We start from the raw sequence: 27,188 nt of genomic DNA, 5'->3' as shown, positions 1-27,188 counted from the left end.
AGATATCGGTGTGGGCGTGGAGTATATAAGTGGTAGAAGATATCAGTGTGGGCGTGGTACATTAGTGGGAGGAGATATCAGTGTGGGCGTAGTAAATTAGTGGAAGGAGATATCAGTGTGGGCGTGGAGTATATAAGTGGGAGGAGATATCAGTGTGGGCGTGGTACATTAGTGGGAGGAGATATCAGTGTGGGTGTGGTACATTAGTGGGAGGAGATATCAGTGTGGGCGTGGAGTATATAAGTGGGAGGAGATATCAGTGTGGGCGTGGTACATTAGTGGGAGGAGATAGTGTGGGCGTGGTACATTAGTGGGAGGAGTTATCAGTGTGGGCGTGGAGTATAGAAGTGGGAGGACATCTCAGTGTAGGTGTGGTACATTAGTGGGAGGAGATCTCAGTGTGGGCGTGGAGTATATAAGTGGGAGGAGATATCAGTGTGGGCGTGGTACAATAGTAGGAGGAGATATCAGTATGGGCGTGGAGTATATAAGTGGGAGGAGATATCAGTGTGGGCGTGGTACATTAGTGGGAGGAGATATCAGTGTGGGCGTGGTACATTAGTGGGAGGAGTTATCAGTGTGGGCGTGGAGTATAGAAGTGGGAGGACAACTCAGTGTGGGCGTGGTACATTAGTGGGAGGAGATCTCAGTGTGGGCGTGGAATATATAAGTGGGAGGAGACATCAGTGTGGGCGTGGTACATTAGTGGGAGAAGATATCAGTATGGGCGTGGAGTATAGAAGTGGGAGGACATCTCAGTGTGGGTGTGGTACATTAGTGGGAGGAGATCTCAGATCTCAGTGTGGGCGTGGAGTATATAAGTGGGAGGAGATATCAGTGTGGACGTAGTGCATTAGTGGGAGGAGATATCAGTGTGGGCGTGGTACATTAGTGGGAGTAGATATCAGTGTGGGAGAGGTACATTAGTGGGAGGAGATATCAGTGTGGGCGTGGTACATTAGTGGAAGGAGACATCAGTGTGGGAGTGGCACATTAGTAGGAGGAGATATCAGTGTGGGCGTGGTACATTAGTGGGAGGAGATCAGTGTGGGCGTGGAGTATATAAGTGGGAGGAGATATCAGTGTGGGCGTGGTACATTAGTGGGAGGAGATAGTGTGGGCGTGGTACATTAGTGGGAGGAGTTATCAGTGTGGGAGTGGAGTATAGAAGTGGGAGGACATCTCAGTGTGGGCGTGGTACATTAGTGGGAGGAGATCTCAGATCTCAGTGTAGCCGTGGAGTATATAAGTGGGAGGAGATATCAGTGTGGGCGTGGTGCATTAGTGGGAGGAGATATCAGTGTCGGCGTGGTACATTAGTGGGAGGAGATATCAGTGTGGGCATGGTACATTAGTGGGAGGAGATATCAGTGTGGGCGTGGTAAATTAGTGGAAGGAGACATCAGTGTGGGAGTGGCACATTAGTAGGAGGAGATATCAGTGTGGGCGTGGTACATTAGTGGGAGGAGATATCGGTGTGGGCGTGGAGTATATAAGTGGTAGAAGATATCAGTGTGGGCGTGGTACATTAGTGGGAGGAGATATCAGTGTGGGCGTGGTACATTAGTGGGAGGAGATAGTGTGGGCGTGGTACATTAGTGGGAGGAGTTATCAGTGTGGGAGTGGAGTATAGAAGTGGGAGGACATCTCAGTGTGGGCGTGGTACATTAGTGGGAGGAGATCTCAGATCTCAGTGTAGCCGTGGAGTATATAAGTGGGAGGAGATATCAGTGTGGGCGTGGTGCATTAGTGGGAGGAGATATCAGTGTCGGCGTAGTACATTAGTGGGAGGAGATATCAGTGTGGGCATGGTACATTAGTGGGAGGAGATATCAGTGTGGGCGTGGAGTATATAAGTGGGAGGAGATATCAGTGTGGGCGTGGTACATTAGTGGGAGGAGATATCAGTGTGGGTGTGGTACATTAGTGGGAGGAGTTATCAGTGTGGGTGGTGCATTAGTGGGAGGAGATATCAGTATGGGCGTGGAGTATAGAAGTGGGAGGACATCTCAGTGTGGGTGTGGTACATTAGTGGGAGATCTCAGATCTCAGTGTGGGCGTGGAGTATATAAGTGGGAGGAGATATCAGTGTGGACGTAGTGCATTAGTGGGAGGAGATATCAGTGTGGGCGTGGTACATTAGTGGGAGTAGATATCAGTGTGGGAGAGGTACATTAGTGGGAGGAGATATCAGTGTGGGCGTGGTACATTAGTGGAAAAAGACATCAGTGTGGGCGTGGCACATTAGTGGGAGGAGATCAGTGTGGGCGTGGAGTATATAAGTGGGAGGAGATATCAGTGTGGGCGTGGTACATTAGTGGGAGGAGATATCAGTGTGGGCGTGGTACATTAGTGGGAGGAGTTATCAGTGTGGGAGTGGAGTATAGAAGTGGGAGGACATCTCAGTGTGGGCGTGGTACATTAGTGGGAGGAGATCTCAGATCTCAGTGTGGGCGTGGAGTATATAAGTGGGAGGATATATCAGTGTGGGCGTGGTGCATTAGTGGGAGGAGATATCAGTGTCGGCGTGGTACATTAGTGGGAGGAGATATCAGTGTGGGCATGGTACATTAGTGGGAGGAGATATCAGTGTGGGCGTGGTACATTAGTGGAAGGAGACATCAGTGTGGGAGTGGCACATTAGTAGGAGGAGATATCAGCGTGGGCGTGGTACATTAGTGGGAGGAGATATCAGTGTGGGCGTGGAGTATATAAGTGGTAGAAGATATCAGTGTGGGCATGGTACATTAGTGGGAGGAGATATCAGTGTGGGCGTAGCAAATTAGTGGAAGGAGATATCAGTGTAGGTGTGGACTATAGAAGTGGGAGGACATCTCAGTGTGGGCGTGGTACATTAATGGGAGGAGATATCAGTGTGGGCGTGGAGTATATAAGTGGGAGGAGATATCAGTGTGGGCGTGGTACATTAGTGGGAGGAGATATCAGTGTGGGTGTGGTACATTAGTGGGAGGAGTTATCAGTGTGGGAGTGGAGTATAGAAGTGGGAGGAGATATCAGTGTGGGCGTGGTGCATTAGTGGGAGGAGATATCAGTGTCGGCGTGGTACATTAGTGGGAGGAGGTATCAGTGTGGGCGTGGTACATTAGTGGAAGGAGACATCAGTGTGGGAGTGGCACATTAGTAGGAGGAGATATCAGTGTGGGCGTGGTACATTAGTGGGAGGAGATATCAGTGTGGGTGTGGTAAATTAGTGGGAGGAGATATCAGTGTGGGCGTGGTACATTAGTGGGAGGAGATATCAGTGTGGGCGTGGAGTATATAAGTGGGAGGAGATATCAGTGTGGGATGGTACATTAGTGGGAGGAGATATCAGTGTGGGCGTGGTACATTAGTGTGAGGGGTTATCAGTGTGGGCGTGGAGTATAGAAGTGGGAGGACATCTCAGTGTGGGTGTGGTACATTAGTGGGAGGATATATCAGTGTGGGCGTGGTACATTAGTGGGAGGAGATATCAGTGTGGGCGTGGTACATTAGTGGGAGGAGTTATCAGTGTGGGAGTGGAGTATAGAAGTGGGAGGACATCTCAGTGTGGGCGTGGTACATTAGTGGGAGGAGATCTCAGTGTGGGCGTGGAATATATAAGTGGGAGGAGACATCAGTGTGGGCGTGGTACATTAGTGGGAGTAGATATCAGTGTGGGAGAGGTACATTAGTGGGAGGAGATATCAGTGTGGGCGTGGTACATTAGTGGAAGGAGACATCAGTGTGGGATGGTACATTAGTAGGAGGAGATATCAGTGTGGGCGTGGTACATTAGTGGGAGGAGATATCAGTGTGGGCGTGGAGTATATAAGTGGGAGGAGATATCAGTGTGGGCGTGGTACATTAGTGGGAGGAGATATCAGTGTGGGCGTGGTACATTAGTGGGAGGAGTTATCAGTGTGGGAGTGGAGTATAGAAGTGGGAGGACATCTCAGTGTGGGCGTGGTACATTAGTGGGAGGAGATCTCAGATCTCAGTGTGGGCGTGGAGTATATAAGTGGGAGGAGATATCAGTGTGGGCGTGGTGCATTAGTGGGAGGAGATATCAGTGTCGGCGTGGTACATTAGTGGGAGGAGATATCAGTGTGGGCATGGTACATTAGTGGGAGGAGATATCAGTGTGGGCGTGGTACATTAGTGGAAGGAGACATCAGTGTGGGAGTGGCACATTAGTAGGAGGAGATATCAGTGTGGGCGTGGTACATTAGTGGGAGGAGATATCAGTGTGGGCGTGGAGTATATAAGTGGGAGGAGATATCAGTGTGGGCGTGGTACATTAGTGGGAGGAGTTATCAGTGTGGGAGTGGAGTATAGAAGTGGGAGGACATCTCAGTGTGGGCGTGGTACATTAGTGGTAGGAGATCTCAGATCTCAGTGTGGGCGTGGAGTATATAAGTGGGAGGAGATATCAGTGTGGGCGTGGTGCATTAGTGGGAGGAGATATCAGTGTCGGCGTGGTACATTAGTGGGAGGAGATATCAGTGTGGGCATGGTACATTAGTGGGAGGAGATATCAGTGTGGGCGTGGTACATTAGTGGAAGGAGACATCAGTGTGGGAGTGGCACATTAGTAGGAGGAGATATCAGTGTGGGCGTGGTACATTAGTGGGAGGAGATATCAGTGTGGGCGTGGAGTATATAAGTGGGAGAAGATATCAGTGTGGGCGTGGTACATTAGTGGGAGGAGATATCAGTGTGGGCGTAGTAAATAAGTGGAAGGAGTTATCAGTGTGGGAGTGGAGTATAGAAGTGGGAGGACATCTCAGTGTGGGCGTGGTACATTAGTGGGAGGAGATCTCAGTGTGGGCGTGGTACATTAGTGGGAGGAGATATCAGTGTGGGCGTGGAGTATACAAGAGGGAGAAGATATCAGTGTGGGCGTGGTACATTAGTGGGAGGAGATATCAGTGTGGGCGTGGTACATTAGAGGGAGGAGATATCAGTGGGGGTGTGGAGTATAGAAGTGGGAGGACATCTCAGTGTGGGCGTGGTACATTAGTGGGAGGAGATCTGTGTGGGCGTGGAGTATATAAGTGGGAGGAGCTCACAGTGTGGGAGGACGTTAACCCTCTACCTGCTGTGATGTTGCTCTTCTGCTCTTTCCGTCTCTCCGCAGCCTGTGCAGCCCCTTTTATCTCCTCCACCCGCAGGAGCTGCTCTGGGTTGAGAATAGTGTATCCTGCAGAGGAGACGGGATGATGTCAGACAGGACTTACACCACATGCACTCCTGTATATCCACCAGTAACATCCTATAGGTGCAGATCCATGTGACAGCGGTCATACAGCGGTCATACGTGTTCCTTACTAGAACACTGGGAGGCGGACATGTATGTACTCGGGGGAAAATGCATGTCCAATCTGAGGCAGAGGTACATCACACATAATAATAAGCGTGTATAAGTGTGCATGCTTACACCGCAATAGGGACAGTATAGAGACACCACAATATAGCATAGGGACAGTATAGAGAGAGCATAGGGACAGTATAGACACAATATAGCATAGGGACAGTATAGAGAGAGCATAGGGACAGTATAGACACAATATAGCATAGGGACAGTATAGAGAGAGCATAGGGACAGTATAGACACAATATAGCATAGGGACAGTATAGAGAGAGCATAGGGACAGTATAGACACAATATAGCATAGGGATAGTATAGAGAGAGCATAGGGACAGTATACACACAATATAGCATAGGGACAGTATAGAGAGAGCATAGGGACAGTATAAACACACCACAATATAGCATAGGGACAGTATAGAGAGAGCATAGGGACAGTATAGACACACCACAATATAGCATAGGGACAGTATAGAGAGAGCATAGGGACAGTATAGAGAGAGCATAGGGACAGTATAGTGAGAGCACAGGGACAGTATAGAGAGAGCATAGGGACAGTATAGAGAGAGCATAGGGACAGTATGCTGTATTATGGTGTCTCTATACTGTCCCTATGGTCTCTTTATACTGTCCCTATGCTATATTGTGGTGTGTCTATACTGTCCCTATGCTCTCTCTATACTGTCCCTATGCTATATTGTGTCTATACTGTCCCTATGCTATATTGTGTCTATACTGTCCCTATGGTCTCTCTATACTGTCCCTATGCTGTATTATGGTGTCTCTATAATGTTCCTATACTCTCTACTGTCCCTATGCTGTATTATGGTGTCTCTATACTGTCCCTATGCTCTCTCTATACTGTCCCTATGCTATATTGTGTCTATACTGTCCCTATGCTGTATTATGGTGTCTCTATACTGTCACTATGCTCTCTCTATACTGTCCCTATGGTTTCTTTATACTGTCCCTATGCTATATTGTGGTGAGTCTATACTGTCCCTATGCTCTCTCTATACTGTCCCTATGCTATATTGTGTCTATACTGTCCCTATGATCTCTCTATACTGTCCCTATGCTGTATTATGGTGTCTCTATAATGTTCCTATACTCTCTACTGTCCCTATTCTGTATTATGGTGTCTCTATACTGTCCCTATGCTCTCTCTATACTGTCCCTATGCTATATTGTGTCTATACTGTCCCTATGCTGTATTATGGTGTCTCTATACTGTCACTATGCTCTCTCTATACTGTCCCTATGGTTTCTTTATACTGTTCCTATGCTATATTGTGGTGTGTCTATACTGTCCCTATGCTCTCTCTATACTGTATAGAGAGAGCATAGGGACAGTATAGAGACACCATAATACAGCATAGGGACAGTATAGAGAGAGCATAGGGACAGTATAGAGACACCACCTTTATCCTTGGGAGCCGCTATAGTTTGTACGATCGCAGGTCTCTATCCTCAGGTGCTGGTATAGTGTGTATGATCGCAGGTCTCTATCCTCAGGTGCTGGTATAGTGTGTATGATCGCAGGTCTCTATCCTCAGGTGCTGGTATAGTGTGTATGATCGCAGGTATCTATCCTCAGGTGCTGGTATAGTGTGTATGATCGCAGGTATCTATCCTCAGGTGCTGGTATAGTGTGTATGATCGCAGGTCTCTATCCTCAGGTGCTGGTATAGTGTGTATGATCGCAGGTCTCTATCCTCAGGTGCTGGTATAGTGTGTATGATCGCAGGTCTCTATCCTCAGGTGCTGGTATAGTGTGTATGATCGCAGGTATCTATCCTCAGGTGCTGGTATAGTGTGTATGATCGCAGGTATCTATCCTCAGGTGCTGGTATAGTGTGTATGATCGCAGGTCTCTATCCTCAGGTGCTGGTATAGTGTGTATGATCGCAGGTATCTATCCTCAGGTGCTGGTATAGTGTGTATGATCGCAGGTCTCTATCCTCAGGTGCTGGTATAGTGTGTATGATCGCAGGTATCTATCCTCAGGTGCTGGTATAGTGTGTATGATCGCAGGTCTCTATCCTCAGGTGCTGGTATAGTGTGTATGATCGCAGGTATCTATCCTCAGGTGCTGGTATAGTGTGTATGATCGCAGGTCTCTATCCTCAGGTGCTGGTATAGTGTGTATGATCGCAGGTATCTATCCTCAGGTGCTGGTATAGTGTGTATGATCGCAGGTCTCTATCCTCAGGTGCTGGTATAGTGTGTATGATGGCAGGTCTCTATCCTCAGGTGCTGGTATAGTGTGTATGATGGCAGGTCTCTATCCTCAGGTGCTGGTATAGTGTGTATGATCGCAGGTCTCTATCCTCAGGTGCTGGTATAGTGTGTATGATCGCAGGTATCTATCCTCAGGTGCTGGTATAGTGTGTATGATCGCAGGTATCTATCCTCAGGTGCTGGTATAGTGTGTATGATCGCAGGTCTCTATCCTCAGGTGCTGGTATAGTGTGTATGATCGCAGGTATCTATCCTCAGGTGCTGGTATAGTGTGTATGATCGCAGGTATCTATCCTCAGGTGCTGGTATAGTGTGTATGATCGCAGGTATCTATCCTCAGGTGCTGGTATAGTGTGTATGATCGCAGGTATCTATCCTCAGGTGCTGGTATAGTGTGTATGATCGCAGGTCTCTATCCTCAGGTGCTGGTATAGTGTGTATGATCGCAGGTCTCTATCCTCAGGTGCTGGTATAGTGTGTATGATCGCAGGTCTCTATCCTCAGGTGCTGGTATAGTGTGTATGATCGCAGGTATCTATCCTCAGGTGCTGGTATAGTGTGTATGATCGCAGGTCTCTATCCTCAGGTGCTGGTATAGTATGTATGATCGCAGGTCTCTATCCTCAGGTGCTGGTATAGTGTGTATGATCGCAGGTCTCTATCCTCAGGTGCTGGTATAGTGTGTATGATCGCAGGTATCTATCCTCAGGTGCTGGTATAGTGTGTATGATCGCAGGTCTCTATCCTCAGGTGCTGGTATAGTGTGTATGATCGCAGGTATCTATCCTCAGGTGCTGGTATAGTGTGTATGATCGCAGGTCTCTATCCTCAGGTGCTGGTATAGTGTGTATGATCGCAGGTCTCTATCCTCAGGTGCTGGTATAGTGTGTATGATCGCAGGTCTCTATCCTCAGGTGCTGGTATAGTGTGTATGATCGCAGGTCTCTATCCTCAGGTGCTGGTATAGTGTGTATGATCGCAGGTCTCTATCCTCAGGTGCTGGTATAGTGTGTATGATCGCAGGTATATATCCTCAGGTGCTGGTATAGTGTGTATGATCGCAGGTCTCTATCCTCAGGTGCTGGTATAGTGTGTATGATCGCAGGTCTCTATCCTCAGGTGCTGGTATAGTGTGTATGATCGCAGGTATCTATCCTCAGGTGCTGGTATAGTGTGTATGATCGCAGGTATCTATCCTCAGGTGCTGGTATAGTGTGTATGATCGCAGGTCTCTATCCTCAGGTGCTGGTATAGTGTGTATGATCGCAGGTGTCTATCCTCAGGTGCTGGTATAGTGTGTATGATCGCAGGTGTCTATCCTCAGGTGCTGGTATAGTGTGTATGATCGCAGGTCTCTATCCTCAGGTGCTGGTATAGTGTGTATGATCGCAGGTCTCTATCCTCAGGTGCTGGTATAGTGTGTATGATCGCAGGTCTCTATCCTCAGGTGCTGGTATAGTGTGTATGATCGCAGGTATATATCCTCAGGTGCTGGTATAGTGTGTATGATCGCAGGTATCTATCCTCAGGTGCTGGTATAGTGTGTATGATCGCAGGTCTCTATCCTCAGGTGCTGGTATAGTGTGTATGATCGCAGGTCTCTATCCTCAGGTGCTGGTATAGTGTGTATGATCGCAGGTCTCTATCCTCAGGTGCTGGTATAGTGTGTATGATCGCAGGTATCTATCCTCAGGTGCTGGTATAGTGTGTATGATCGCAGGTCTCTATCCTCAGGTGCTGGTATAGTGTGTATGATCGCAGGTATCTATCCTCAGGTGCTGGTATAGTGTGTATGATCGCAGGTATCTATCCTCAGGTGCTGGTATAGTGTGTATGATCGCAGGTATCTATCCTCAGGTGCTGGTATAGTGTGTATTATCGCAGGTCTCTATCCTCAGGTGATGGTATAGTGTGTATGATCGCAGGTCTCTATCCTCAGGTGCTGGTACAGTGTGTATGATCGCAGGTCTCTATCCTCAGGTGATGGTATAGTGTGTATGATCGCAGGTCTCTATCCTCAGGTGCTGGTATAGTGTGTATGATCGCAGGTATCTATCCTCAGGTGCTGGTATAGTGTGTATGATCACAGGTATCTATCCTCAGGTGCTGCTATAGTGTGTATGATCGCAGGTCTCTATCCTCAGGTGCTGGTATAGTGTGTATGATCACAGGTATCTATCCTCAGGTGCTGGTATAGTGTGTATGATCGCAGGTCTCTATCCTCAGGTGCTGGTATAGTGTGTATGATCGCAGGTATCTATCCTCAGGTGCTGGTATAGTGTGTATGATCGCAGGTATCTATCCTCAGGTGCTGGTATAGTGTGTATGATCGCAGGTATCTATCCTCAGGTGCTGGTATAGTGTGTATGATCGCAGGTATCTATCCTCAGGTGCTGGTATAGTGTGTATGATCGCAGGTCTCTATCCTCAGGTGCTGGTATAGTGTGTATGATCGCAGGTATCTATCCTCAGGTGCTGGTATAGTGTGTATGATCGCAGGTATCTATCCTCAGGTGCTGGTATAGTGTGTATGATCGCAGGTCTCTATCCTCAGGTGCTGGTATAGTGTGTATGATCGCAGGTCTCTATCCTCAGGTGCTGGTATAGTGTGTATGATCGCAGGTCTCTATCCTCAGGTGCTGGTATAGTGTGTATGATCACAGGTCTCTATCCTCAGGTGCTGGTATAGTGTGTATGATCGCAGGTCTCTATCCTCAGGTGCTGGTATAGTGTGTATGATCGCAGGTCTCTATCCTCAGGTGCTGGTATAGTGTGTATGATGGCAGGTATCTATCCTCAGGTGCTGGTATAGTGTGTATGATGGCAGGTATCTATCCTCAGGTGCTGGTATAGTGTGTATGATCGCAGGTCTCTATCCTCAGGTGCTGGTATAGTGTGTATGATCGCAGGTATCTATCCTCAGGTGCTGGTATAGTGTGTATGATCGCAGGTCTCTATCCTCAGGTGCTGGTATAGTGTGTATGATCGCAGGTATCTATCCTCAGGTGCTGGTATAGTGTGTATGATCGCAGGTCTCTATCCTCAGGTGCTGGTATAGTGTGTATGATCGCAGGTATCTATCCTCAGGTGCTGGTATAATGTGTATGATCGCAGGTATCTATCCTCAGGTGCTGGTATAGTGTGTATGATCGCAGGTCTCTATCCTCAGGTGCTGGTATAGTGTGTATGATCGCAGGTATCTATCCTCAGGTGCTGGTATAGTGTGTATGATCGCAGGTATCTATCCTCAGGTGCTGGTATAGTGTGTATGATCGCAGGTATCTATCCTCAGGTGCTGGTATAGTGTGTATGATCGCAGGTCTCTATCCTCAGGTGCTGGTATAGTGTGTATGATCGCAGGTCTCTATCCTCAGGTGCTGGTATAGTGTGTATGATCGCAGGTCTCTATCCTCAGGTGCTGGTATAGTGTGTATGATCGCAGGTCTCTATCCTCAGGTGCTGGTATAGTGTGTATGATCGCAGGTATCTATCCTCAGGTGCTGGTATAGTGTGTATGATCGCAGGTATCTATCCTCAGGTGCTGGTATAGTGTGTATGATCGCAGGTATCTATCCTCAGGTGCTGGTATAGTGTGTATGATCGCAGGTCTCTATCCTCAGGTGCTGGTATAGTGTGTATGATCGCAGGTATCTATCCTCAGGTGCTGGTATAGTGTGTATGATCGCAGGTATCTATCCTCAGGTGCTGCTATAGTGTGTATGATCGCAGGTCTCTATCCTCAGGTGCTGGTATAGTGTGTATGATCGCAGGTATCTATCCTCAGGTGCTGGTATAGTGTGTATGATCGCAGGTATCTATCCTCAGGTGCTGGTATAGAGTGTATGATCGCAGGTCTCTATCCTCAGGTGCTGGTATAGTGTGTATGATCGCAGGTCTCTATCCTCAGGTGCTGGTATAGTGTGTATGATCGCAGGTATCTATCCTCAGGTGCTGGTATAGTGTGTATGATCGCAGGTATCTATCCTCAGGTGCTGGTATAGTGTGTATGATCGCAGGTATCTATCCTCAGGTGCTGGTATAGTGTGTATGATCGCAGGTATCTATCCTCAGGTGCTGGTATAGTGTGTATGATCGCAGGTCTCTATCCTCAGGTGCTGGTATAGTGTGTATGATCGCAGGTCTCTATCCTCAGGTGCTGCTATAGTGTGTATGATCGCAGGTCTCTATCCTCAGGTGCTGGTATAGTGTGTATGATCGCAGGTATCTATCCTCAGGTGCTGGTATAGTGTGTATGATCGCAGGTATCTATCCTCAGGTGCTGGTATAGTGTGTATGATCGCAGGTCTCTATCCTCAGGTGCTGCTATAGTGTGTATGATCGCAGGTATCTATCCTCAGGTGCTGGTATAGTGTGTATGATCGCAGGTATCTATCCTCAGGTGCTGGTATAGTGTGTATGATCGCAGGTATCTATCCTCAGGTGCTGGTATAGTGTGTATGATCGCAGGTATCTATCCTCAGGTGCTGGTATAGTGTGTATGATCACAGGTCTCTATCCTCAGGTGCTGGTACAGTGTGTATGATCGCAGGTCTTTATCCTCAGGTGCTGGTATAGTGTGTATGATCGCAGGTATCTATCCTCAGGTGCTGGTATAGTGTGTATGATCGCAGGTCTCTATCCTCAGGTGCTGGTATAGTGTGTATGATCGCAGGTATCTATCCTCAGGTGCTGGTATAGTGTGTATGATCGCAGGTATCTATCCTCAGGTGCTGGTATAGTGTGTATGATCGCAGGTCTCTATCCTCAGGTGCTGGTATAGTGTGTATGATCGCAGGTCTCTATCCTCAGGTGCTGGTATAGTGTGTATGATCGCAGGTCTCTATCCTCAGGTGCTGGTATAGTGTGTATGATCGCAGGTATCGATCTATCCTCAGGTGCTGGTATAGTGTGTATGATCGCAGGTCTCTATACTCAGGTGCTGGTATAGTGTGTATGATCGCAGGTCTCTATCCTCAGGTGCTGGTATAGTGTGTATGATCGCAGGTCTCTATCCTCAGGTGCTGGTATAGTGTGTATGATCGCAGGTCTCTATCCTCAGGTGCTGGTATAGTGTGTATGATCGCAGGTCTCTATCCTCAGGTGCTGGTATAGTGTGTATGATCGCAGGTCTCTATCCTCAGGTGCTGGTATAGTGTGTATGATCGCAGGTATCTATCCTCAGGTGCTGGTATAGTGTGTATGATCGCAGGTATCTATCCTCAGGTGCTGGTATAGTGTGTATGATCGCAGGTATCTATCCTCAGGTGCTGGTATAGTGTGTATGATCGCAGGTCTCTATCCTCAGGTGCTGGTATAGTGTGTATGATCGCAGGTCTATATCCTCAGGTGCTGGTATAGTGTGTATGATCGCAGGTCTCTATCCTCAGGTGCTGGTATAGTGTGTATGATCGCAGGTCTCTATCCTCAGGTGCTGGTATAGTGTGTATGATCGCAGGTCTCTATCCTCAGGTGCTGGTATAGTGTGTATGATCGCAGGTATCTATCCTCAGGTGCTGGTATAGTGTGTATGATCGCAGGTCTCTATCCTCAGGTGCTGGTATAGTGTGTATGATCGCAGGTATCTATCCTCAGGTGCTGGTATAGTGTGTATGATCGCAGGTCTCTATCCTCAGGTGCTGGTATAGTGTGTATGATCGCAGGTCTCTATCCTCAGGTGCTGGTATAGTGTGTATGATCGCAGGTCTCTATCCTCAGGTGCTGGTATAGTGTGTATGATCGCAGGTGTCTATCCTCAGGTGCTGGTATAGTGTGTATGATCGCAGGTATCTATCCTCAGGTGCTGGTATAGTGTGTATGATCGCAGGTATCTATCCTCAGGTGCTGGTATAGTGTGTATGATCGCAGGTCTCTATCCTCAGGTGCTGGTATAGTGTGTATGATCGCAGGTATCTATCCTCAGGTGCTGGTATAGTGTGTATGATCGCAGGTATCTATCCTCAGGTGCTGGTATAGTGTGTATGATCGCAGGTCTCTATCCTCAGGTGCTGGTATAGTGTGTATGATCGCAGGTATCTATCCTCAGGTGCTGGTATAGTGTGTATGATCGCAGGTCTCTATCCTCAGGTGCTGGTATAGTGTGTATGATCGCAGGTCTCTATCCTCAGGTGCTGGTATAGTGTGTATGATCGCAGGTATCTATCCTCAGGTGCTGGTATAGTGTGTATGATCGCAGGTATCTATCCTCAGGTGCTGGTATAGTGTGTATGATCGCAGGTATCTATCCTCAGGTGCTGGTATAGTGTGTATGATCGCAGGTCTCTATCCTCAGGTGCTGGTATAGTGTGTATGATCGCAGGTATCTATCCTCAGGTGCTGGTATAGTGTGTATGATCGCAGGTCTCTATCCTCAGGTGCTGGTATAGTGTGTATGATCGCAGGTCTCTATCCTCAGGTGCTGGTATAGTGTGTATGATCGCAGGTATCTATCCTCAGGTGCTGGTATAGTGTGTATGATCGCAGGTCTCTATCCTCAGGTGCTGGTATAGTGTGTATGATCGCAGGTCTCTATCCTCAGGTGCTGGTATAGTGTGTATGATCGCAGGTATCTATCCTCAGGTGCTGGTATAGTGTGTATGATCGCAGGTATCTATCCTCAGGTGCTGGTATAGTGTGTATGATCGCAGGTCTCTATCCTCAGGTGCTGGTATAGTGTGTATGATCGCAGGTCTCTATCCTCAGGTGCTGGTATAGTGTGTATGATCGCAGGTCTCTATCCTCAGGTGCTGGTATAGTGTGTATGATCGCAGGTATCTATCCTCAGGTGCTGGTATAGTGTGTATGATCGCAGGTCTCTATCCTCAGGTGCTGGTATAGTGTGTATGATCGCAGGTCTCTATCCTCAGGTGCTGGTATAGTGTGTATGATCGCAGGTGTCTATCCTCAGGTGCTGGTATAGTGTGTATGATCGCAGGTATCTATCCTCAGGTGCTGGTATAGTGTGTATGATAGCAGGTATCTATCCTCAGGTGCTGGTATAGTGTGTATGATCGCAGGTCTCTATCCTCAGGTGCTGGTATAGTGTGTATGATCGCAGGTATCTATCCTCAGGTGCTGGTATAGTGTGTATGATCGCAGGTCTCTATCCTCAGGTGCTGGTATAGTGTGTATGATCGCAGGTATCTATCCTCAGGTGCTGGTATAGTGTGTATGATCGCAGGTCTCTATCCTCAGGTGCTGGTATAGTGTGTATGATCGCAGGTATCTATCCTCAGGTGCTGGTATAGTGTGTATGATCGCAGGTCTCTATCCTCAGGTGCTGGTATAGTGTGTATGATCGCAGGTCTCTATCCTCAGGTGCTGGTATAGTGTGTATGATCGCAGGTCTCTATCCTCAGGTGCTGGTATAGTGTGTATGATCGCAGGTCTCTATCCTCAGGTGCTGGTATAGTGTGTATGATCGCAGGTCTCTATCCTCAGGTGCTGGTATAGTGTGTATGATCGCAGGTCTCTATCCTCAGGTGCTGGTATAGTGTGTATGATCGCAGGTCTCTATCCTCAGGTGCTGGTATAGTGTGTATGATCGCAGGTCTCTATCCTCAGGTGCTGGTATAGTGTGTATGATCGCAGGTATCTATCCTCAGGTGCTGGTATAGTGTGTATGATCGCAGGTCTCTATCCTCAGGTGCTGGTATAGTGTGTATGATCGCAGGTCTCTATCCTCAGGTGCTGGTATAGTGTGTATGATCGCAGGTCTCTATCCTCAGGTGCTGGTATAGTGTGTATGATCGCAGGTCTCTATCCTCAGGTGCTGGTATAGTGTGTATGATCGCAGGTCTCTATCCTCAGGTGCTGGTATAGTGTGTATGATCGCAGGTCTCTATCCTCAGGTGCTGGTATAGTGTGTATGATCGCAGGTCTCTATCCTCAGGTGCTGGTATAGTGTGTATGATCGCAGGTATCTATCCTCAGGTGCTGGTATAGTGTGTATGATCGCAGGTCTCTATCCTCAGGTGCTGGTATAGTGTGTATGATCGCAGGTCTCTATCCTCAGGTGCTGGTATAGTGTGTATGATCGCAGGTCTCTATCCTCAGGTGCTGGTATAGTGTGTATGATCGCAGGTCTCTATCCTCAGGTGCTGGTATAGTGTGTATGATCGCAGGTATCTATCCTCAGGTGCTGGTATAGTGTGTATGATCGCAGGTCTCTATCCTCAGGTGCTGGTATAGTGTGTATGATCGCAGGTCTCTATCCTCAGGTGCTGGTATAGTGTGTATGATCGCAGGTCTCTATCCTCAGGTGCTGTATAGTGTGTATGATCGCAGGTCTCTATCCTCAGGTGCTGGTATAGTGTGTATGATCGCAGGTCTCTATCCTCAGGTGCTGGTATAGTGTGTATGATCGCAGGTCTCTATCCTCAGGTGCTGGTATAGTGTGTATGATCGCAGGTCTCTATCCTCAGGTGCTGGTATAGTGTGTATGATCGCAGGTCTCTATCCTCAGGTGCTGGTATAGTGTGTATGATCGCAGGTCTCTATCCTCAGGTGCTGGTATAGTGTGTATGATCGCAGGTCTCTATCCTCAGGTGCTGGTATAGTGTGTATGATCGCAGGTATCTATCCTCAGGTGCTGGTATAGTGTGTATGATCGCAGGTATCTATCCTCAGGTGCTGGTATAGTGTGTATGATCGCAGGTCTCTATCCTCAGGTGCTGGTATAGTGTGTATGATCGCAGGTCTCTATCCTCAGGTGCTGGTATAGTGTGTATGATCGCAGGTCTCTATCCTCAGGTGCTGGTATAGTGTGTATGATCGCAGGTCTCTATCCTCAGGTGCTGGTATAGTGTGTATGATCGCAGGTCTCTATCCTCAGGTGCTGGTATAGTGTGTATGATCGCAGGTCTCTATCCTCAGGTGCTGGTATAGTGTGTATGATCGCAGGTCTCTATCCTCAGGTGCTGGTATAGTGTGTATGATCGCAGGTCTCTATCCTCAGGTGCTGGTATAGTGTGTATGATCGCAGGTCTCTATCCTCAGGTGCTGGTATAGTGTGTATGATCGCAGGTCTCTATCCTCAGGTGCTGGTATAGTGTGTATGATCGCAGGTCTCTATCCTCAGGTGCTGGTATAGTGTGTATGATCGCAGGTCTCTATCCTCAGGTGCTGGTATAGTGTGTATGATCGCAGGTCTCTATCCTCAGGTGCTGGTATAGTGTGTATGATCGCAGGTCTCTATCCTCAGGTGCTGGTATAGTGTGTATGATCGCAGGTCTCTATCCTCAGGTGCTGGTATAGTGTGTATGATCGCAGGTCTCTATCCTCAGGTGCTGGTATAGTGTGTATGATCGCAGGTCTCTATCCTCAGGTGCTGGTATAGTGTGTATGATCGCAGGTCTCTATCCTCAGGTGCTGGTATAGTGTGTATGATCGCAGGTCTCTATCCTCAGGTGCTGGTATAGTGTGTATGATCGCAGGTCTCTATCCTCAGGTGCTGGTATAGTGTGTATGATCGCAGGTCTCTATCCTCAGGTGCTGGTATAGTGTGTATGATCGCAGGTCTCTATCCTCAGGTGCTGGTATAGTGTGTATGATCGCAGGTCTCTATCCTCAGGTGCTGGTATAGTGTGTATGATCGCAGGTCTCTATCCTCAGGTGCTGGTATAGTGTGTATGATCGCAGGTCTCTATCCTCAGGTGCTGGTATAGTGTGTATGATCGCAGGTCTCTATCCTCAGGTGCTGGTATAGTGTGTATGATCGCAGGTCTCTATCCTCAGGTGCTGGTATAGTGTGTATGATCGCAGGTCTCTATCCTCAGGTGCTGGTATAGTGTGTATGATCGCAGGTCTCTATCCTCAGGTGCTGGTATAGTGTGTATGATCGCAGGTCTCTATCCTCAGGTGCTGGTATAGTGTGTATGATCGCAGGTCTCTATCCTCAGGTGCTGGTATAGTGTGTATGATCGCAGGTCTCTATCCTCAGGTGCTGGTATAGTGTGTATGATCGCAGGTCTCTATCCTCAGGTGCTGGTATAGTGTGTATGATCGCAGGTCTCTATCCTCAGGTGCTGGTATAGTGTGTATGATCGCAGGTCTCTATCCTCAGGTGCTGGTATAGTGTGTATGATCGCAGGTCTCTATCCTCAGGTGCTGGTATAGTGTGTATGATCGCAGGTCTCTATCCTCAGGTGCTGGTATAGTGTGTATGATCGCAGGTCTCTATCCTCAGGTGCTGGTATAGTGTGTATGATCGCAGGTCTCTATCCTCAGGTGCTGGTATAGTGTGTATGATCGCAGGTCTCTATCCTCAGGTGCTGGTATAGTGTGTATGATCGCAGGTCTCTATCCTCAGGTGCTGGTATAGTGTGTATGATCGCAGGTCTCTATCCTCAGGTGCTGGTATAGTGTGTATGATCGCAGGTCTCTATCCTCAGGTGCTGGTATAGTGTGTATGATCGCAGGTCTCTATCCTCAGGTGCTGGTATAGTGTGTATGATCGCAGGTCTCTATCCTCAGGTGCTGGTATAGTGTGTATGATCGCAGGTCTCTATCCTCAGGTGCTGGTATAGTGTGTATGATCGCAGGTCTCTATCCTCAGGTGCTGGTATAGTGTGTATGATCGCAGGTCTCTATCCTCAGGTGCTGGTATAGTGTGTATGATCGCAGGTCTCTATCCTCAGGTGCTGGTATAGTGTGTATGATCGCAGGTCTCTATCCTCAGGTGCTGGTATAGTGTGTATGATCGCAGGTCTCTATCCTCAGGTGCTGGTATAGTGTGTATGATCGCAGGTCTCTATCCTCAGGTGCTGGTATAGTGTGTATGATCGCAGGTCTCTATCCTCAGGTGCTGGTATAGTGTGTATGATCGCAGGTATCTATCCTCAGGTGCTGGTATAGTGTGTATGATCGCAGGTCTCTATCCTCAGGTGCTGGTATAGTGTGTATGATCGCAGGTCTCTATCCTCAGGTGCTGGTATAGTGTGTATGATCGCAGGTCTCTATCCTCAGGTGCTGGTATAGTGTGTATGATCGCAGGTCTCTATCCTCAGGTGCTGGTATAGTGTGTATGATCGCAGGTCTCTATCCTCAGGTGCTGGTATAGTGTGTATGATCGCAGGTCTCTATCCTCAGGTGCTGGTATAGTGTGTATGATCGCAGGTCTCTATCCTCAGGTGCTGGTATAGTGTGTATGATCGCAGGTCTCTATCCTCAGGTGCTGGTATAGTGTGTATGATCGCAGGTCTCTATCCTCAGGTGCTGGTATAGTGTGTATGATCGCAGGTCTCTATCCTCAGGTGCTGGTATAGTGTGTATGATCGCAGGTCTCTATCCTCAGGTGCTGGTATAGTGTGTATGATCGCAGGTCTCTATCCTCAGGTGCTGGTATAGTGTGTATGATCGCAGGTATCTATCCTCAGGTGCTGGTATAGTGTGTATGATCGCAGGTCTCTATCCTCAGGTGCTGGTATAGTGTGTATGATCGCAGGTCTCTATCCTCAGGTGCTGGTATAGTGTGTATGATCGCAGGTCTCTATCCTCAGGTGCTGGTATAGTGTGTATGATCGCAGGTCTCTATCCTCAGGTGCTGGTATAGTGTGTATGATCGCAGGTCTCTATCCTCAGGTGCTGGTATAGTGTGTATGATCGCAGGTATCTATCCTCAGGTGCTGGTATAGTGTGTATGATCGCAGGTATCTATCCTCAGGTGCTGGTATAGTGTGTATGATCGCAGGTATCTATCCTCAGGTGCTGGTATAGTGTGTATGATCGCAGGTCTCTATCCTCAGGTGCTGGTATAGTGTGTATGATCGCAGGTCTCTATCCTCAGGTGCTGGTATAGTGTGTATGATCGCAGGTATCTATCCTCAGGTGCTGGTATAGTGTGTATGATCGCAGGTCTCTATCCTCAGGTGCTGGTATAGTGTGTATGATCGCAGGTATCTATCCTCAGGTGCTGGTATAGTGTGTATGATCGCAGGTCTCTATCCTCAGGTGCTGGTATAGTGTGTATGATCGCAGGTCTCTATCCTCAGGTGCTGGTATAGTGTGTATGATCGCAGGTCTCTATCCTCAGGTGCTGGTATAGTGTGTATGATCGCAGGTCTCTATCCTCAGGTGCTGGTATAGTGTGTATGATCGCAGGTCTCTATCCTCAGGTGCTGGTATAGTGTGTATGATCGCAGGTCTCTATCCTCAGGTGCTGGTATAGTGTGTATGATCGCAGGTATCTATCCTCAGGTGCTGGTATAGTGTGTATGATCGCAGGTCTCTATCCTCAGGTGCTGGTATAGTGTGTATGATCGCAGGTCTCTATCCTCAGGTGCTGGTATAGTGTGTATGATCGCAGGTCTCTATCCTCAGGTGCTGGTATAGTGTGTATGATCGCAGGTCTCTATCCTCAGGTGCTGGTATAGTGTGTATGATCGCAGGTCTCTATCCTCAGGTGCTGGTATAGTGTGTATGATCGCAGGTCTCTATCCTCAGGTGCTGGTATAGTGTGTATGATCGCAGGTCTCTATCCTCAGGTGCTGGTATAGTGTGTATGATCGCAGGTATCTATCCTCAGGTGCTGGTATAGTGTGTATGATCGCAGGTATCTATCCTCAGGTGCTGGTATAGTGTGTATGATCGCAGGTCTCTATCCTCAGGTGCTGGTATAGTGTGTATGATCGCAGGTATCTATCCTCAGGTGCTGGTATAGTGTGTATGATCGCAGGTCTCTATCCTCAGGTGCTGGTATAGTGTGTATGATCGCAGGTATCTATCCTCAGGTGCTGGTATAGTGTGTATGATCGCAGGTATCTATCCTCAGGTGCTGGTATAGTGTGTATGATCGCAGGTATCTATCCTCAGGTGCTGGTATAGTGTGTATGATCGCAGGTCTCTATCCTCAGGTGCTGGTATAGTGTGTATGATCGCAGGTCTCTATCCTCAGGTGCTGGTATAGTGTGTATGATCGCAGGTCTTCTATCCTCAGGTGCTGGTATAGTGTGTATGATCGCAGGTATCTATCCTCAGGTGCTGGTATAGTGTGTATGATCGCAGGTATCTATCCTCAGGTGCTGGTATAGTGTGTATGATCGCAGGTCTCTATCCTCAGGTGCTGGTATAGTGTGTATGATCGCAGGTCTCTATCCTCAGGTGCTGGTATAGTGTGTATGATCGCAGGTCTCTATCCTCAGGTGCTGGTATAGTGTGTATGATCGCAGGTATCTATCCTCAGGTGCTGGTATAGTGTGTATGATCGCAGGTATCTATCCTCAGGTGCTGGTATAGTGTGTATGATCGCAGGTATCTATCCTCAGGTGCTGGTATAGTGTGTATGATCGCAGGTCTCTATCCTCAGGTGCTGGTATAGTGTGTATGATCGCAGGTCTCTATCCTCAGGTGCTGGTATAGTGTGTATGATCGCAGGTATCTATCCTCAGGTGCTGGTATAGTGTGTATGATCGCAGGTCTCTATCCTCAGGTGCTGGTATAGTGTGTATGATCGCAGGTATCTATCCTCAGGTGCTGGTATAGTGTGTATGATCGCAGGTATCTATCCTCAGGTGCTGGTATAGTGTGTATGATCGCAGGTATCTATCCTCAGGTGCTGGTATAGTGTGTATGATCGCAGGTATCTATCCTCAGGTGCTGGTATAGTGTGTATGATCGCAGGTATCTATCCTCAGGTGCTGGTATAGTGTGTATGATCGCAGGTATCTATCCTCAGGTGCTGGTATAGTGTGTATGATCGCAGGTATCTATCCTCAGGTGCTGGTATAGTGTGTATGATCGCAGGTCTCTATCCTCAGGTGCTGGTATAGTGTGTATGATCGCAGGTATCTATCCTCAGGTGCTGGTATAGTGTGTATGATCGCAGGTATCTATCCTCAGGTGCTGGTATAGTGTGTATGATCGCAGGTATCTATCCTCAGGTGCTGGTATAGTGTGTATGATCGCAGGTATCTATCCTCAGGTGCTGGTATAGTGTGTATGATCGCAGGTCTCTATCCTCAGGTGCTGGTATAGTGTGTATGATCGCAGGTCTCTATCCTCAGGTGCTGGTATAGTGTGTATGATCGCAGGTCTCTATCCTCAGGTGCTGGTATAGTGTGTATGATCGCAGGTATCTATCCTCAGGTGCTGGTATAGTGTGTATGATCGCAGGTCTCTATCCTCAGGTGCTGGTATAGTGTGTATGATCGCAGGTCTCTATCCTCAGGTGCTGGTATAGTGTGTATGATCGCAGGTATCTATCCTCAGGTGCTGGTATAGTGTGTATGATCGCAGGTCTCTATCCTCAGGTGCTGGTATAGTGTGTATGATCGCAGGTATCTATCCTCAGGTGCTGGTATAGTGTGTATGATCGCAGGTCTCTATCCTCAGGTGCTGGTATAGTGTGTATGATCGCAGGTCTCTATCCTCAGGTGCTGGTATAGTGTGTATGATCGCAGGTATCTATCCTCAGGTGCTGGTATAGTGTGTATGATCGCAGGTCTCTATCCTCAGGTGCTGGTATAGTGTGTATGATCGCAGGTATCTATCCTCAGGTGCTGGTATAGTGTGTATGATCGCAGGTCTCTATCCTCAGGTGCTGGTATAGTGTGTATGATCGCAGGTATCTATCCTCAGGTGCTGGTATAGTGTGTATGATCGCAGGTATCTATCCTCAGGTGCTGGTATAGTGTGTATGATCGCAGGTCTCTATCCTCAGGTGCTGGTATAGTGTGTATGATCGCAGGTCTCTATCCTCAGGTGCTGGTATAGTGTGTATGATCGCAGGTCTCTATCCTCAGGTGCTGGTATAGTGTGTATGATCGCAGGTCTCTATCCTCAGGTGCTGGTATAGTGTGTATGATCGCAGGTCTCTATCCTCAGGTGCTGGTATAGTGTGTATGATCGCAGGTCTCTATCCTCAGGTGCTGGTATAGTGTGTATGATCGCAGGTATCTATCCTCAGGTGCTGGTATAGTGTGTATGATCGCAGGTATCTATCCTCAGGTGCTGGTATAGTGTGTATGATCGCAGGTCTCTATCCTCAGGTGCTGGTATAGTGTGTATGATCGCAGGTCTCTATCCTCAGGTGCTGGTATAGTGTGTATGATCGCAGGTCTCTATCCTCAGGTGCTGGTATAGTGTGTATGATCGCAGGTATCTATCCTCAGGTGCTGGTATAGTGTGTATGATCGCAGGTATCTATCCTCAGGTGCTGGTATAGTGTGTATGATCGCAGGTCTCTATCCTCAGGTGCTGGTATAGTGTGTATGATCGCAGGTCTCTATCCTCAGGTGCTGGTATAGTGTGTATGATCGCAGGTCTCTATCCTCAGGTGCTGGTATAGTGTGTATGATCGCAGGTCTCTATCCTCAGGTGCTGGTATAGTGTGTATGATCGCAGGTATCTATCCTCAGGTGCTGGTATAGTGTGTATGATCGCAGGTCTCTATCCTCAGGTGCTGGTATAGTGTGTATGATCGCAGGTATCTATCCTCAGGTGCTGGTATAGTGTGTATGATCGCAGGTATCTATCCTCAGGTGCTGGTATAGTGTGTATGATCGCAGGTCTCTATCCTCAGGTGCTGGTATAGTGTGTATGATCGCAGGTCTCTATCCTCAGGTGCTGGTATAGTGTGTATGATCGCAGGTCTCTATCCTCAGGTGCTGGTATAGTGTGTATGATCGCAGGTATCTATCCTCAGGTGCTGGTATAGTGTGTATGATCGCAGGTATCTATCCTCAGGTGCTGGTATAGTGTGTATGATCGCAGGTCTCTATCCTCAGGTGCTGGTATAGTGTGTATGATCGCAGGTATCTATCCTCAGGTGCTGGTATAGTGTGTATGATCGCAGGTCTCTATCCTCAGGTGCTGGTATAGTGTGTATGATCGCAGGTCTCTATCCTCAGGTGCTGGTATAGTGTGTATGATCGCAGGTCTCTATCCTCAGGTGCTGGTATAGTGTGTATGATCGCAGGTCTCTATCCTCAGGTGCTGGTATAGTGTGTATGATCGCAGGTATCTATCCTCAGGTGCTGGTATAGTGTGTATGATCGCAGGTCTCTATCCTCAGGTGCTGGTATAGTGTGTATGATCGCAGGTCTCTATCCTCAGGTGCTGGTATAGTGTGTATGATCGCAGGTCTCTATCCTCAGGTGCTGGTATAGTGTGTATGATCGCAGGTCTCTATCCTCAGGTGCTGGTATAGTGTGTATGATCGCAGGTCTCTATCCTCAGGTGCTGGTATAGTGTGTATGATCGCAGGTATCTATCCTCAGGTGCTGGTATAGTGTGTATGATCGCAGGTATCTATCCTCAGGTGCTGGTATAGTGTGTATGATCGCAGGTCTCTATCCTCAGGTGCTGTATAGTGTGTATGATCGCAGGTATCTATCCTCAGGTGCTGGTATAGTGTGTATGATCGCAGGTATCTATCCTCAGGTGCTGGTATAGTGTGTATGATCGCAGGTCTCTATCCTCAGGTGCTGGTATAGTGTGTATGATCGCAGGTCTCTATCCTCAGGTGCTGGTATAGTGTGTATGATCGCAGGTCTCTATCCTCAGGTGCTGGTATAGTGTGTATGATCGCAGGTCTCTATCCTCAGGTGCTGGTATAGTGTGTATGATCGCAGGTCTCTATCCTCAGGTGCTGGTATAGTGTGTATGATCGCAGGTCTCTATCCTCAGGTGCTGGTATAGTGTGTATGATCGCAGGTCTCTATCCTCAGGTGCTGGTATAGTGTGTATGATCGCAGGTCTCTATCCTCAGGTGCTGGTATAGTGTGTATGATCGCAGGTATCTATCCTCAGGTGCTGGTATAGTGTGTATGATCGCAGGTCTCTATCCTCAGGTGCTGGTATAGTGTGTATGATCGCAGGTCTCTATCCTCAGGTGCTGGTATAGTGTGTATGATCGCAGGTCTCTATCCTCAGGTGCTGGTATAGTGTGTATGATCGCAGGTATCTATCCTCAGGTGCTGGTATAGTGTGTATGATCGCAGGTCTCTATCCTCAGGTGCTGGTATAGTGTGTATGATCGCAGGTCTCTATCCTCAGGTGCTGGTATAGTGTGTATGATCGCAGGTCTCTATCCTCAGGTGCTGGTATAGTGTGTATGATCGCAGGTCTCTATCCTCAGGTGCTGGTATAGTGTGTATGATCGCAGGTCTCTATCCTCAGGTGCTGGTATAGTGTGTATGATCGCAGGTCTCTATCCTCAGGTGCTGGTATAGTGTGTATGATCGCAGGTCTCTATCCTCAGGTGCTGGTATAGTGTGTATGATCGCAGGTCTCTATCCTCAGGTGCTGGTATAGTGTGTATGATCGCAGGTCTCTATCCTCAGGTGCTGGTATAGTGTGTATGATCGCAGGTATCTATCCTCAGGTGCTGGTATAGTGTGTATGATCGCAGGTCTCTATCCTCAGGTGCTGGTATAGTGTGTATGATCGCAGGTATCTATCCTCAGGTGCTGGTATAGTGTGTATGATCGCAGGTCTCTATCCTCAGGTGCTGGTATAGTGTGTATGATCGCAGGTCTCTATCCTCAGGTGCTGGTATAGTGTGTATGATCGCAGGTCTCTATCCTCAGGTGCTGGTATAGTGTGTATGATCGCAGGTCTCTATCCTCAGGTGCTGGTATAGTGTGTATGATCGCAGGTCTCTATCCTCAGGTGCTGGTATAGTGTGTATGATCGCAGGTCTCTATCCTCAGGTGCTGGTATAGTGTGTATGATCGCAGGTCTCTATCCTCAGGTGCTGGTATAGTGTGTATGATCGCAGGTATCTATCCTCAGGTGCTGGTATAGTGTGTATGATCGCAGGTCTCTATCCTCAGGTGCTGGTATAGTGTGTATGATCGCAGGTCTCTATCCTCAGGTGCTGGTATAGTGTGTATGATCGCAGGTCTCTATCCTCAGGTGCTGGTATAGTGTGTATGATCGCAGGTCTCTATCCTCAGGTGCTGGTATAGTGTGTATGATCGCAGGTCTCTATCCTCAGGTGCTGTATAGTGTGTATGATCGCAGGTCTCTATCCTCAGGTGCTGGTATAGTGTGTATGATCGCAGGTCTCTATCCTCAGGTGCTGGTATAGTGTGTATGATCGCAGGTCTCTATCCTCAGGTGCTGGTATAGTGTGTATGATCGCAGGTCTCTATCCTCAGGTGCTGGTATAGTGTGTATGATCGCAGGTCTCTATCCTCAGGGTGCTGGTATAGTGTGTAATGATCGCAGGTCTCTATCCTCAGGTGCTGGTATAGTGTGTATGATCGCAGGTCTCTATCCTCAGGTGCTGGTATAGTGTGTATGATCGCAGGTCTCTATCCTCAGGTGCTGGTATAGTGTGTATGATCGCAGGTCTCTATCCTCAGGTGCTGGTATAGTGTGTATGATCGCAGGTCTCTACCTCAGGTGCTGGTATAGTGTGTATGATCGCAGGTCTCTATCCTCAGGTGCTGGTATAGTGTGTATGATCGCAGGTCTCTATCCTCAGGTGCTGGTATAGTGTGTATGATCGCAGGTCTCTATCCTCAGGTGCTGGTATAGTGTGTATGATCGCAGGTATCTATCCTCAGGTGCTGGTATAGTGTGTATGATCGCAGGTCTCTATCCTCAGGTGCTGGTATAGTGTGTATGATCGCAGGTCTCTATCCTCAGGTGCTGGTATAGTGTGTATGATCGCAGGTATCTATCCTCAGGTGCTTGGTATAGTGTGTATGATCGCAGGTCTCTATCCTCAGGTGCTGGTATAGTGTGTATGATCGCTGGTTCTATCCTCAGGTGCTGGTATAGTGTGTATGATCGCAGGTCTCTATCCTCAGGTGCTGGTATAGTGTGTATGATCGCAGGTCTCTATCCTCAGGTGCTGGTATAGTGTTGATCGCAGGTCTCTATCCTCAGGTGCTGGTATAGTGTGTATGATCGCAGGTCTCTATCCTCAAGGTGCTGGTATAGTGTGTATGATCGCAGGTCTCTATCCTCAGGTGCTGTATAGTGTGTATGATCGCAGGTCTCTATCCTCAGGTGCTGGTATAGTGTGTATGATCGCAGGTCTCTATCCTCAGGTGCTGGTATAGTGTGTATGATCGCAGGTCTCTATCCTCAGGTGCTGGTATAGTGTGTATGATCGCAGGTCTCTATCCTCAGGTGCTGGTATAGTGTGTATGATCGCAGGTATCTATCCTCAGGTGCTGGTATAGTGTGTATGATCGCAGGTCTCTATCCTCAGGTGCTGGTATAGTGTGTATGATCGCAGGTCTCTATCCTCAGGTGCTGGTATAGTGTGTATGATCGCAGGTCTCTATCCTCAGGTGCTGGTATAGTGTGTATGATCGCAGGTCTCTATCCTCAGGTGCTGGGTATAGTGTGTATGATCGCAGGTATCTATCCTCAGGTGCTGGTATAGTGTGTATGATCGCAGGTATCTATCCTCAGGTGCTGGTCTAGTGTGTATGATCGCAGGTCTCGTATCCTCAGGTGCTGGTATAGTGTGTATGATCGCAGGTATCTATCCTCAGGTGCTAGGTATAGTGAGTATGATCGCAGGTCTCAATCCTCAGGTGCTGGTAATAGTGTGTATGAATCCCTGGTCTCTATCCTCAGGTGCTGTATAGTGTGTATGATCCAGGTATCTATCCTCCAAGTGCTGGTATAGTGTGTATGATCG

General features: G+C 48.0%; 1 protein-coding gene across 1 annotated transcript in view; it reads right to left on the bottom strand.

The window, feature by feature from the left end:
- Positions 1-27,188, bottom strand: part of LOC134910761 (zinc finger protein 835-like) — a 60,219-nt gene that overhangs the window by 22,728 nt on the left and 10,303 nt on the right. Inside the window, exon 2 of the mRNA XM_063919144.1 lies at positions 5,078-5,182. Within this exon, the coding sequence (XP_063775214.1) occupies positions 5,078-5,182 (105 nt within the window). The remainder of the gene's footprint in view (positions 1-5,077; positions 5,183-27,188) is intronic.

The sequence above is a fragment of the Pseudophryne corroboree genome, chromosome 4 (assembly GCF_028390025.1).
Source record: "Pseudophryne corroboree isolate aPseCor3 chromosome 4, aPseCor3.hap2, whole genome shotgun sequence".
NCBI classification, from domain to species: Eukaryota; Metazoa; Chordata; class Amphibia; order Anura; family Myobatrachidae; genus Pseudophryne; species Pseudophryne corroboree.
The sequence above is the reverse complement of the archived record's forward strand: the minus strand, read 5'-3'. Positions and strand labels throughout refer to the sequence as shown.